This window comes from Telmatherina bonti (genome assembly GCF_933228915.1).
Source record: "Telmatherina bonti genome assembly, chromosome: 4".
Lineage (NCBI taxonomy): Eukaryota > Metazoa > Chordata > Actinopteri > Atheriniformes > Telmatherinidae > Telmatherina > Telmatherina bonti.
In genome coordinates this window covers 27,210,772-27,224,668 of record NC_136622.1, presented here as the reverse complement: position 1 = coordinate 27,224,668, position 13,897 = coordinate 27,210,772, and the positions used below count along the sequence as shown (strand labels likewise).

The window sequence follows — 13,897 nt, the reverse complement described above, 5'->3', positions numbered from 1 at the left end:
TATTTCTCTGTAGTAATTGTGAGTATGGGGTGTACACATTTTCACGTGAACATTAATATTCATTAAACCAATCTTCAATGTATTATAGTGTTCAGTCCTGGATCTTTTTCAGCATTTAATTTTTTTAGAGCACATCTCATGCCAATATCCTTGTTCTGCTGTTGTATGAAACAGTATGATCATTAATAACCATTTAAAATATCTGAGAAGCACTGCTATTGCTTCAATATGATAAAAGATGTGCTTTTCTTCATAAACCATAATATTGCAATTTATTATGAATCAGTACACATATTGTAGGCTGTGCTATAATTATGAACTTTTTAAAATTTATTTCTGAAATACGAGTGCTATATTATGCTGTAAACTATTACAAAATAAACATTACAGTATATTTGGTTCACATTAGGCAGGGTGGATTTACACCATGTCGCACTGTTGTGCGTGGGAATTAACCCTCAACTTCCCAGAGTCTCCCAAACACCACCAAAATATTTAGGGCATCCTTTCAGAACCACCTTAAAAGATCCAGAAGCCAATGAACCAGTTGGAGTGTCTCTCTGACATAACTGCGATTTAAGGTGGTCCGACATCTCCTCCATCTTGGCGGCATCCTTCCCCGCGTGAGGTTCCTTTAAAAAGTTACCGTAAAAGGTCCTGTTCTCGCGATGTTATCGCACTGTAATACCGCGACAACATATCAGAGCTACAAATCGGTAGCCGATTGGTCTGGAGGCACTGTTGTAAGATGGCGCCCAGCGAAATATAACTAATAGAGAAAGAAAAACTACAGGTTCATCTAGAGATACCCACGACAAAACAGAACCAAGCCATACCCGAAGACATTTCTAGCACTTCGCTTTCCTGACCGCGAGAAGCGGAGAGCCGTTTTGAGAGCAGAGAAGTGCTTGAGGGCGGCTCAAACCTCGGCCAGTTTTGGACAAGAGGTAGCCAACGCGCCTGCTAATATTAGCTTGTTAGCTTTGCAGAATTCAGTAAAATGTTATGGGTAATGTCCATTTCACAGAAAGGGTTCCCATATGTCGTAGTTTTCAGCAAAGGTGCCACTTGTTGCGAAGGGAACATCTTGTCATTTGTGGCTATAATGGCATTAACGAGTATTCTAAATGTACTGGTCGGGTCCAATATGCAAACAACACGCGGCTAGTTAGCCACATACCTGGCTAACCTAGCATGTTGTGTGATCAGCTGTTTGATTAGATGTTATAGAGACCGCGAGCTGAATGTATATCAGTTGGTTTATTTCTGTTTTAAACTGGCTTGTTTTAAGATGCAGCCCTTTCTATTCCAATTTTGACTGCGCCGTGAGATTTGGAAAGTGACCGCGCTTTTGTCCCAGCTCGTTTACGCTCAGCCAGAATTAACCCTTTCATATTAAGACGTCTGTAAGCAGCAATCAGTGAGTTATTAGTCAGAATCATGGTAGGGCAGTATTCGTGTCCTGATATTATATATTTCTACGATTATGTCAAGAGTTTTGACATTTAATGAATGGCGAAGTGTTAGTTTTGTTATAAATGCTTGGACATTAAAGTTGACACACACTCCCTTTCACTTACAGGTTATTTTCTGCAAAAGAAAACACTTTCTGCAGCAATGAACAACTCCATGGACGGCACAGGCTCCTATGAAGAGCTGGTGAGGCAGAAAGCTAGAAGCATCCCTCAGCATCGCATGAAAGAGTTCCTGGAGTCATTGGCCAGCAAAGGTCCAGATGCTTTGCAGGAATTCAGCCAACAGAGTGGAGACGCTACTACTACAACTACCACTATGGTCTACCAACAGGAGGCCAACTGCATCTACACAGACAGCACAGAGGTGGCAGGGTCATTGCTGGAACTGGCATGTCCGGTAAACAAGTATATTGAGACTAGTTTATTCTCTAAGCCCGACTAAATCAAGTTATTGTAGCACTAAACATTAAAATAGCCATAAAATAAATTATGATGAAATTGTATTTATAGTTTTAATTCAGATTATGTGGAATTATATGTCACCTTTTAGAACTACACAGTATTTTATATAAATTTTCAAGTGGATTAATTTCCGTTCTTGTTTTTAAATTATGTGAGAAAATTGTTCATTATCATTTCTGAGATTCTTTGCTTTCATTCAGGCACCAGCAACTTTACATTGATTTAATGTCACATGTACGTTTTCTAATTTGTAGGACAAACCAATACAAGTGAGGATTGGTGGTTTAACAAAAGAAAAAAAAAAAAAATTAAAGTGAAGTTTCTTGTCAGTGAAAATGATTAAGCAAGAAAGAGGGTTACATTTTCTTCAGTTGCTTTGTTCAAGGTTCAATGTGTAATGGGCCAAGATGCAGAAAATCTGAACTTTTTTTTTGTCAAGAACTTGGTTTGGCAAGGAAGTTTTGTGGCACCGATCAGGAAGATTTGGCAACCATGGAAATGAGAGAAATGTCGCTGTACCACTAATGCTTCAACTCCCAATTGCCACTAAATGTTATGACCCCATATCTCATTTCGCTATTTGCTCAAACTCTATTTGACTCCTCTGTTTGCATCTCTGTCCCTTCCACCCAACAAGATGCAGTGGAGGAGAGGTGAGAAGCATTTAACAAGATTAGATGTTTTGCTTCAAAACCGTCATTTTAAATCAATCAGTTACATACAAAGTGCGACACAGCATCATCATTTAACCCTTGTTTTGTTGTCGGACAGCAGAATATTATTATTTCTGTCATATGAACATTGCATGGTTGTGACAAAGTACACTCAGTTGCCAAACTAATTACAAAATTCCCTTTAGAGTGTAGGATGTATGTGTCACACCCCCTTCAGAAGTTACAGATGCTGATGATAACTTATCGTTTGTCTGGCAGGCCTCCTTTCTCCTATTTTCTCTGAGTGCGTTGTAGGTATTGAGATTGCCTTTAAAGTATTTGGCTATAAACCAAATGTTATGAGCCTTTTATATTAAAGTTTTGCTAGTGCCCTTTTCAACTTTCATAACAGAAAAGTCAAGACCAACCAGAATGTTATTGCTAACTCTTTTATTTTTTATTTGCTACACTCATGCTTATTAAATGGTTGATGTCAGGTTATTAATGAGCAAAAATTTTGCTTTAGAAATAATTTAAAAAAAAAAAACTAAAAAAAAACCTCTGCAGGTTTGAGCTTAGTTTAGTTAAAAAAGTTGGGTTTTTTTTTTGTTTGTTTGTTTTTTTTTTGTTAATTAAATAATTCGTCCTTGGTGTGAATCTCTGTTACAAGCGCTGTGTTCTGATGTAGGTCCAGATTCAGGTCCAGCCACAGCAGCAGCAGCAGATACAGGAGTCCCCATCTCAGCAGCAGGCTGTGCAGCAGAGCACAGAGCAACAGATTGTACAGGTCTGCAGATTTATTCTACCTTTAAATTGAGTATTTCAACTCAACTCACACTAGTCTTGGGCCACACAATCATCTGTCCTTTTAATGCTGGACTGTAATGTTTATTTTTCAGGTGCAGATTCAGGGTCAACAGCAAGGCCAGATGCTTGGCCAGGTTCTCCAAGTGCCCTCTGGATCCCATCAGCAGCTACAAGGTGTAACAACTGCACAGCTTATTCAACCGGGGGAACTGACAGAGGAACAGCACCAACAGGTGGGCTCACTAGCAACACAACATGACAGCACCGTTGTATCAGCTCCATTAAGTCAGTTATCCAATTATCACCTTTAACTCTATTTGTTTTAGCTGCAAGCCCAGCTGGTTGCTGCTGTCGCAGGAGGACAACAGATCCAAATCCAAACAGTGGGCGCCCTCTCACCCACCCAGCAGCAGGACAGTGGCGAGAGAAGAGTAATGGGAACTGCAGTTGCGACATCCCAAGGAGGAAGTGTTCTCCAGCCAGCCAAAAAGCGTAAAGTGGACATGCCCATCACTGTGTCCTATGCGCTGCCTGGCCAGCAAGTAGCCACTGTCCTGGCTATCCCTCAGGGGCAAGGCCAGCAGCAAAGTTATGTGTCCCTCCGGCCAGACTTCCTAACTGTGGACAGTTCCCACCTTTACAGTGCCACTGGTACTATCACTAGTCCCACAGGAGAGACCTGGACAATCCCTGTGTATTCTGCACCTGCTGGTTCTGGAGGCCGTGAACAGGTGACACATATTGCCATCCCTCAGGAGGCTTATGGAACAGTGCAGGTTGCTGGAGCGAACACTACAACAATGACCACAATGCCCACGCAAGTCACAGTGGAAAACGACAAGCTAAAGAACCCTGCCAGTCAAAGTCAGACGGCACAAGCCGTTTCCAGCATAACAAGCTCTGTAGGAATGGGCAGCCAGGAAGAGGTGGTGCACACACTGGCTGCAAACACGCTTTTCCCTGCTCAGCTGATGAATGGAAACATTCACATCCCTGTAGCTGTACAGGGATACTCAAATACAACACAGTCCCTTATTTGGGACCCACAGCAGCAGGTGCTGCACACACAGGGGCTGTCAGGGCAGGATGCACAGCAGCTACAGGTAATGACACAAGTACTCAGCTTTGTTAGGTTTTCCTCATGTAGATGTCAGACTAACAAAGTGAACAATACTTTATGTTCATGTAGGGTCAGACGGTCGTAGCAGCGGTGGATGGTCAGGGGCAGCAGCAAGTGCAGGTGCAGGAGCTGCTGCTGCCTGCTACTGTGAAGCCAGAAGAGGGACTGGACGTGTGGAGGCTTTGGGCTCAAAGGAAAAATGCAGAATTGGACAAATCTGACAAGAATAAACTGGCACCGATTGGCCGTAAGTGGGAATGCTCATTCATAAGAGTGAAAACAGTTATTTCTTCAATGCATATGTCAGCATATTTCCATTTCTTCTTCTTTTACTTTTAGCATTCTAATATATGGTGTTTTGTGTATTTTAGGACGCCAGGTACTGCGTTTCCAGGAGGACTTGGTGTCATGTGCAGTTGCAGAACTCTGCATGGGTCTGTCTATGATGACAACGGAGGCCCGGGGACTGGAAGGGGAAGCATATGAAGCTGATGTTCTTCATTACGTTTTTCTGTGCATACAAAAAGTGAGTTCTCATGCACATTATTGGCTCTTCATTAGAATTAAAACCCTCTCAAATTAAGGTTGATTTATTGGCAGGAATATAGAATAATACTCAGAACTTCACAAGACTTGGCCGTTTGGCTTTTTGAGCCACTTGAAATTCCAAAGGCCTTTTCACCAAAGCAGTCGTGGGCAGTTTAAGCTACTAGACTATTAAAAACACATCTAGTGACCATACACTGATTTTTGCCATCAAAATAAAACTAAAACTGAGATTTTCAGCGTTTAAGTTGTATAGTGTTGGTATTACTGCATGACAGAAAGAAAAAAACAAGCACACTCGCTTTGTAATGTTAAACACAAAACTTTATAGGTGGTTCGTATTGACACGCCATACTTTTCTGATCAGCTATAAGAATTTTCTGTTGTTTCACTCTGTGGTCATGCTGATTTTCATCACATGTATGTTTCATTTGCTATATTCACTTTTTTTTTTTTTTTATAGCCACCAAACATTGGTGGTTGGAACAATATTTTAAGGCTAATTTCAGCAGTATTTTTATTGTTTATTAATGCTGTCTGTTTTGGGATTATTGATGCCACAGCATGAGACCAGTTGAGTATAAACATATTCAGTGATTGGCAGATAGAGCAAATCATGACAGAAGGTTAGTGGATGCCCAAAACATTTTGATAGTTGTTTTCACACATGTAAGCCATATTAAACCAGCCAGTAGTCTAGAAAGAACAAACCAAATGCAGGGTTGGAAGTGGATGTTGAGCAGACAGGAAATATACATTTCATAGCTTTTTTACTGCCGGATGTTATTAAAACCCACAGACTTGATTTAAAGAGTTTGTTGATCATTTTTATGACAATGCTGATGAGCTGCATCCCTCTTTTTTTCCTGCAGTATCTTTTTGATAATGGTCGTGTGGATGATATTTTCTCTGATCAGTACTACACTCGCTTTGCTCAAAGTCTGCATCAAATCCTGGAGCCCTGGAGGCCATCTATTCATCCACTAGGTGTGCCAAAAGTCTTTTCCCCTATAAAATCCAACGTGTTTCTGATGTGAATTATATTCAGGGTTTTTCTGTGAAATTCATTGAATGTTCTATAAATGATTTGTTTCTTACTCTTCTTATTTTTGTAAGTCCTATTGAGCTTATTTTGAGATGGCTACAAAGTTTTGTTATCCAACTTTTTATAATCTGCTTTTTACCTCTCCCACCAGGCTATGTTATCCCCAGTCACGTGACGGAGGAGATGTTATGGGAATGTAAACAGCTGGGAGCACACTCTCCCTCAACACTTCTGACAACACTCATGTTCTTCAACACCAAGTGAGTGTCGTGGTGCTCTCAAATGTTGTGCATGCTGCAGTCATTTTTATCAGGGATAGTTAAATGTACGGTAATTTTTGGTGTATGCATATGAGCCAGGAGTGTCAAAAAATGACTCATGATGATGATGTTAAAAAAAAACAAAAAAAAAAACTGTCCAGTATTGAGTTCAAGCTTGTCAGGAACAAGTTCATGTCTTAGTTCATTCAATTTCAAATTGAATGAACTAATGTTCAAAGTTTACCATTTCTATTCTTAACTAGTTCAAAGTTCAGTTCATTTTAGTTGTTTCGCTGCCATCATTTGTAGACAGTAATATTTTCAGAAGTAATAATCTAAAGCATAAGACGCACATGCTGCATATGCAGGTAGCCTCCTTTCCCCTGCACTTGCAATTTAGGGACAGGACTGCACTGATGTTGCATTGCTGGTTTGTTATACTATCACGTAATGCATGGTGGGTGACGTAGTGCGAAATTGGTGAAAAATTAGGTAATGACTGTTACAGGACCCCACAGAGTCTGAACAAGTTCACATTCCAGTTCTTTATTTACAAATGTGTTGCACTCAGTTTAACGTTCACCGTCAAAGTAAACTTATTCAGTGAATGTGTTCATGTACAAATCAAATCAAACTTTATTTGTATAGCACTTTTCGTGCTTAAAAACAATACAAAGTGCTTTACATTATAAAACAATTTACATCAAAATAGATAAAAATAGATAAAACACTAACACACATACACATCCCCTTTCACCCACCCACAACCACCCTCACCCATGCCCTATTTGCCCTGTAACAGTTAAAAGAAGTTACAACACTGCTCCTGTCATAAATCTGACAGTTTCTGACTGTACGTGGCTCATGAAGTAGACCGTTGACTTATTGGTCTGGAACTCCAGGCAGGTCTAGTCAAAAAGGCACATTTAAACAACCTACATTAACTCACTGGCTGCCAGATGTCTGGGTTACAGACCTCCGTTGCATAAAATGCATTTTCATATTTGTGAAGTGGTTTGCTTTTCATGGCAGGGTTATGATGATCAATAGTGAACATTCTCAAACACAATATAACAGATGACAATCTTTCAGAGATTGGTGCATTTATAATGGTAAATGTGCATTTCATGTGTCTGGATACTGAGATTTTCATGTTAGCACCTGATAAACACGAATAATCCAAAAATTTTATGAATTTCAAATTTACAAAATACATGAAAGTCTGAGTTGATGTTTTGTTTTGTTTTTATTACTCCTCTGCAGCTGTTCGCTACAGTATTGAATATGTATACTTTATTGTAGGTATTTCCACCTGAAATCAGTGGATCAGCATCAAAAAGTGGCCTTTTCAAAGGTGCTGAGGCACACCAGGAAGAGTCCCAACAATCCCAAAGACAAGAGCACCAGCATCCGATATTTAAAATCCACAGACAGGTTCATAGGGCAGAAAGGTAAGAATCTGAATTAATCTTATATTGTCCGTAGTTGTTTATAGTCAACACCTCATTTGAAAGATTTAACTAACATATGTATTGTCTTTTTTTTTTTTTTTTTTGTAAAAATATAAATTTAGTGACGGATGACATGTACTCAGAACAGCTTGAAGACCCAGAGAACCCCCTGCGATGCCCAATCAAGCTCTATGATTTCTACCTCTTCAAATGGTAAAATGACACTAAATTGTCCAAAATGTTAATATTTCTGTGGACAAAGTTGTCAGAATTTCTGTGCAAAATCAGAAGTTTCCTTAAAAAAAAGGAAAAACAAAGGAACAAACAGAAGTTTCTTAAGGTGCGCTGCCACTCAATGCCTTTCATTCTGTCCACAGTAGTTACCAGTTCATCAGTTTATAGTTTATAAATTATGTCAGTTTATTCTTTTTATCAGTGAAGCGCAACTGCTACCTTTAAATCCAGTGAGTTTGTGTAAGAAACATGCAGGGTAAAGTATATGTTGCACTCTGCTGAAGTGCATACATGTGAGGGAACACTGTTGCTTGGCAACTGACAAAAAACAAAAAAAAAAAAAAAAACGGGAATGCTGTAGAATTGCTCTCTTGTGCTCATCTTTTCAAGGTCAGTACTTGCTCTTTTTTTTCTTCTTCATAATAACCAACTATGAGAACTTTAGAGCCTTGAAACTTGCCACCTTTACATTTTAACAGTCATATCTAAATGTGAAGGAAAATGCATTTTAAAAGTTTAAAACGTAAAAACCAGTGATTGCTTCATTTAAATTTAAACAGTGTGAAGCTGCACACTTGTGCTTATCCAGAATCAACACATAGATCCAGTTCAATATGTAATGATAAGCAGATGCAAATAAGGTCAAGCCCCTCCTCTGGTAATCATAAATTATTCTAATTTATTTAAATTAAATTAGGATGAAAGCTTCCATTTTCTTAGTCATTTAGATTAAACAAATTAACTAAACAAAGTTAGATCAGTTTAAGTAAGTAGTTTGGCTACTTGGTGTATGTTAAAGCCGAGTGGAGTAATGAACCATTTGTCACTGAAAAACAAAATTTTTCTGGAAAGACTTTTATTTGCTGTGATTAGATAAGTAGAAACATGTCTACACACTCGTTGGCTGCAGCAGTAGAAAAGCTTGTGAAGGCAAATTTATTTATTTATTTTTTTCCACATGTTTTTATTAAGATTTTCTGATATAGACAACATTGACAAAGAAAGAAACAACCAGAAAACACAATATGAAAAAGGAACATTTGATATACAAAGAAAAAAAATGGTAGTAGTAATAATAAAAATAAATAATTCACTTAATTTATACCATTCAATCAACCATCAACAAAAATAATATTCTTCTCCAGAAAGTTATAAAAGCGAGTCCATATTTCATTAAACTGGTCCAGTCGGTTCTTAGTTGTACGACTTTTCTCTTCCAAAGTGAGAAGAAATAATTCCTTTCAGCCATTGTGAAACCGTGCAAGGAACATCTGATTCCCATGATGTTGCAATGCAGCATTTTGCTTCCAGAAAGCAAATGTTGAATAAAAATTCAACATTTTTGGAACTGTGAAATCCTTTGGAAAAATGTTTAACAGACTCCTCTTAGGGTTTACAGGAACTTCCTTACCATTAAGTGCCTTTGCAGTCTTTACATTTCAAACAAGTATCTGGTATGTTAGGATTAAAGTAGTGCAGTTTCAATGGCGTTATCTACAGTCTGCTAACCTGTGTTTATTGATTGTGTCTGAGCCTCCAAACATGCTTGTGACCATTCTTTAGTTGTTATTTCAACCTGCAAATCTGTTCTCTATGCTTGAAGATTACATAAAGAAGAATCTTTGGATATGCTCACTTAAAGTTTATATAGAACAAAGACTTGCCCTTTAGAAAGCAAGGACTTTAAAGTGCTTTCCTCAAGAGGATAAAAAAGGAAGTGAATGATCATTTTTCTGCTTGCGAAGAATAAAACTGCTAAGTTGCAAATATTTTTTTTAAAATTTGGGGTGGGGGGAGGGCATCATATTTAGTTTTGAGCTCTTCGACATTAGGATCCTGTTATCATTATACAAATCTGCTATCTTTGCTTTTCCCTGGGATGCCCAGATTTTAAACCCTGAGTCTGCTCTAAGCGGAACAAAATCCTGATTACTAAACATAGGAGAAAATTAAGAATGTTGAGATACTTCTCCCAGAAAAGCAAGGGAGGTGTGCCAAACTGACAGTGTGTTTCTTAGAAAACGGTTAAGTGTTTTTAAGTAGTTTGCGTCTATTTGCCATGAATATATAAATATGAAGGCATATTTACTTACTTACACTTCTCACATATGCATTGTAATACTAACCTCAACCATGTTCTTTGTTTCTTTCAGTCCGCAGAGTGCTAAAGGTCGCAACGACACCTTCTACCTGACACCTGAGCCAGTGGTGGCTCCTAATAGCCCCATCTGGTACTCAACTCAGCCAATCCCAAAAGAGCAGCTTGAGCAGATGCTCGCCCGCATCCTTGTCGTGCGTGAAATCCAGGAAGCCATTAACATGTCGGAGAGTGTGCACTAGTTGGATCGGAAGGGGAAAAATGGACTGTACACTCCTTTTTTCACTCAGCCTTTGATCGCTCATGATGAGTAGTTTTCTATCCTCACCCCAAGTCTTAGGGGGTGGCATGTATATGTTTGTATTGAAGGTGTGTTAGCCTGTCTCACACACAAACACACACATGGACTGTACATACCCATACAACCTTTACAGATGTTTTGTTTTTCTTTTTGTTTTGGCCAAAGGAAGAAGTGTCCGATCTTTTTTTTCTTTTTTTTTCTTTTTTTTTTTTTTTTATTGGACCGGGACTCTAATTTAATTATTTTAACTGTTGGTTCTTCTCACCAATAGTCTAGAGTGATTGTTCGTTTCCTCCTTATTTTAATCTGTAAATATCATATATATTTTCACTAGGGATGGCCTATGCTATGCTGCTTCTCTTCTTCTTTGTTGCTTTGTTTTTCCTTGTCTGCCTTGCTCACCATCAAGTCCCACAGTGAATACCTCATGGTATTACAACGGTATTAAGCAGCCAAACATAGGCTTAAAAAAACCATTTTCATAAAATGTGAATTTCTTTCTGGATCTTTCGCTTCTGTCTCTGCTGAGCTTACTTTTCATTCTTACACATGTACTCTTGCAAGTGAATGCTGGGCAAGCTGTAACGCCCTCTATTGGAGCCCAGCAGCATCTAAACGCATGAGGACTTTCATCAACCACTGACTTTACTACAATACACTTAAGCGCTCACCCTGCAGCTACTAGCGTTGGCCATATGCTGGAGATGTGGTAAAAGGAGGTTAGAGGACGCTGACCTCTACTGGATTCTTTTTCTCTCCTCAGGACATGAACAACTCCAGGACTCACCTGAAGAGGGATCTGTTGTATCATACATGTCTGCTGTACTTTAAGACAGATGAAAGACTCTTTAAAAAAAAAAAAAAAAAAAAAAGGGTTAGTCCTTAATGTCCCATTATGTATAATAATCATAGCTCCTTCATGAACTGTAATATGTTTCAGTCATCAAAGGAGAATGGCAGTGCCTGTTTTTTGAAACATGACCGTTTTTTGTACAGCCACTATACCATGTGTCTGCCTTTCTAGTGTCAGTTCCGCACATGCATCCTGAACTACCAATAGCCTGCATTGTGTGATATAAAACAATGCACAATGATTTTTGAAATAAAAAAAAAAAATCTTAAGTCATCTCACAACAGCACTTTCATCATTAGAGAAGGTAAATAAACAATAAACTTTAAATAGGCAATAAACTGTCCAGTTGCACAGCAGAAATTGTGGGTAAACAGTTTGTTCATGACCTGGAAACTGCTCAGCCTGCAGTGTTTCATTGCATTTAAAGGTAGAAGCTTTTGTTTCTCATGAATCTCGGTGGCTCAGCAGGAAACGGGTTTGACCCGATACAACAGGTTATTCTACCAGGTTTTCTGTGAAGGAATACATTCAGCTGTCGAAAGCATTAAACTACCTTATAGGTTTGTTTTGTGCCTGCAGGCGCTTTCATTCTGTATACAAAGCATTTTTTTTTTCTCCAGTTATTTTCTTCCTTCTGGAGATGGCATTCAAGTCTTTCAAAAATAATTCTTTTTTGTAACTTTGTGCATATATAAATATATTGTTCTTCATTCAGGAACTGGTTGAAGCTTGCTTCTGTGACAGGAAGGGCATTAGCCTCCTCAGTAGGTTGCCAGGTTGTGAACTCTGCGTCCTCCTCCCTCCATTTCTCTGTCCGGAGGATGTGTGAGGCCGATCTTTAATGCGTTGCTTAGCATTCAGACTGATTCCAGGGACCTGTGGCCTGCTGGGAAACAAGACACTTTATTACAATGTTGTGCTGGGAAACAGACACTTTATTACAATGTTGTCATACGTCAGTAACTAATAATTCTTTGTCAGTGGGAGCTTATTTCTGCATTCTCACCTTGTTGAGGCTCCCCCGCTGAGCCAGTGTGCCAGACACTGATAAATAAACACATACTGCCTCTGAGTACACACAAAAAAAACAAGTAGGTGATGAAAAGGCTGTGTCTTGTCTGGTGTGAATCAGTGAGGTGCATAGTTAGTACAAGGTGATGTGTTTGTGGTCATACTTTAAACACTGCAGTGACATGAATGTTTAATTTCAGTAAAATGTCAGCTTTCTGCTGTTCTGACACTAAATGCTTGAGAGCAACATGGTGTATTTGTTTTTGTGTTGTGTAGATATTTCTGATTTTTTTTTTTTTTTAATTAAGAAAAAGATTTTTTTAAAAAAATACAAAATAAGTATGTTTTAACGGTATCAATACTTAAACAACCTTTAAATAACTAATCCAAGTGAAAATGCTCCCATTTATACATCTTAAATCTTACCGAAATACATTTTTGTAAAATATTTGATACTTTTTCATCAGAGTTGAGGGTTTTGTATGGGCTCACCAGATTCTGGACCATCCACATTCGATGCAGCCGCAGGTCCTCCACAGCAGCTCTGATGTCTGGTCGGATTCCCCTCACACACAGCTGCGTCAGCCACAGCAAACTCACAAATGTTCCTGATCGGCCAACACCCGCGCTGAATCACAAAAAACCCCCCCAAAAAACGAGCAGTGACTTTAATCACAGTCAAATAAAAATCCTCTCCAGTGGCACTCCTGGCAGAAGCTCAGATGATTAGCTAAATTTCAGAAGTCCCACCTGCAGTGCACCACAGCTGGCCCCAGACGGGGAATAGCATCTAAATGTTGCCGCACATACTCCGTGAAGGCAGTGAGCGAGGACGGGTTTGGGACTCCCTGGTCCGGCCAGGAGGGGTAGTAGTAGTGAGTGATTATCCTGTCATTTGGGTTGTCTTTCTAAACCGCAAGAAGCAGGAACAGATGTCTACAGCAGGAGCTGCAAGGTGTCAAAAAGTGATGAATGTGCCTTTCACTCACCTGTTGCAGGTTAATGGTCGTGATAAAATAATCTGGACCTTGTTTGCGGGTCACCGTTGTCACCTGAAACGGTCCATGATAAACTGTCCCCTGCTCCAGAGACCAGTACTTATCACACAGCACCTGCACATACAGAAATAAAAAAAAAAAACAAAGAGGGAATCAACTGATGTCATGTAGGTACAGTGGAAATAAAATGTCTGCAAATATTTTGGAAAACTAGATTTTCTACAGAAACTGGTTTGATATGCACAGGAACAATGATATGATATACATGAGATTTAAATGCTTATTTGTTCTTAGTAACTTGTAAAAAAAAATTGGACTCAGTTTTATAGTAAATGTTACTTTAAATGGGCATGGAAATAAATATTCCTTTCCTTTGGGTTTGATTATGTTCTTTATTACATTTCATAATAAAGTAATAGTTTGACTTGCGAGAAGTAATCTTTTCATTGCTTTAATATCTACACAATAACTATTACGTTCCGTCGAACAGATTAGTTCAGCACAAACAGCTTGCACCTGTCCAAAGGTAGCAAAATCCTAGCGACATTTCAATTTTTAACTACTATCTTGAATGTTAAATCAT

At 38.9% G+C, this 13,897-nt stretch overlaps 1 protein-coding gene across 1 annotated transcript; it reads left to right on the top strand.

The window, feature by feature from the left end:
- Positions 1-753: 753 nt before the first annotated feature.
- On the top strand, positions 754-11,452 carry LOC306754823 (transcriptional regulator QRICH1-like). Its single transcript, XM_079238912.1, has 12 exons — positions 754-947; positions 1,583-1,872; positions 3,279-3,377; positions 3,490-3,630; positions 3,724-4,500; positions 4,587-4,764; positions 4,889-5,043; positions 5,936-6,050; positions 6,260-6,368; positions 7,671-7,819; positions 7,942-8,032; positions 10,207-11,452. Exons 2-12 carry the CDS (start codon positions 1,618-1,620, stop codon positions 10,391-10,393), a joined length of 2,256 nt encoding a protein of 751 aa, XP_079095038.1. The 5' UTR covers positions 754-947; positions 1,583-1,617; the 3' UTR covers positions 10,394-11,452.
- The last annotated feature ends 2,445 nt before the right edge of the window (positions 11,453-13,897 follow it).

What these genes read in the sequence shown, in the direction of transcription:
- LOC306754823 (XM_079238912.1), top strand. Translation starts at nt 1,618, where the DNA reads ATGAACAACTCCATGGACGGCACAGGCTCCTATGAAGAGCTGGTGAGG. An exon ending in TGCTGGAACTGGCATGTCCG is followed by an intron (nt 1,873 to 3,278) that starts GTAAACAAGTAT and finishes GTTCTGATGTAG; the next exon opens with GTCCAGATTCAGGTCCAGCC. An exon ending in GCCATCTATTCATCCACTAG is followed by an intron (nt 6,051 to 6,259) that starts GTGTGCCAAAAG and finishes CTCTCCCACCAG; the next exon opens with GCTATGTTATCCCCAGTCAC.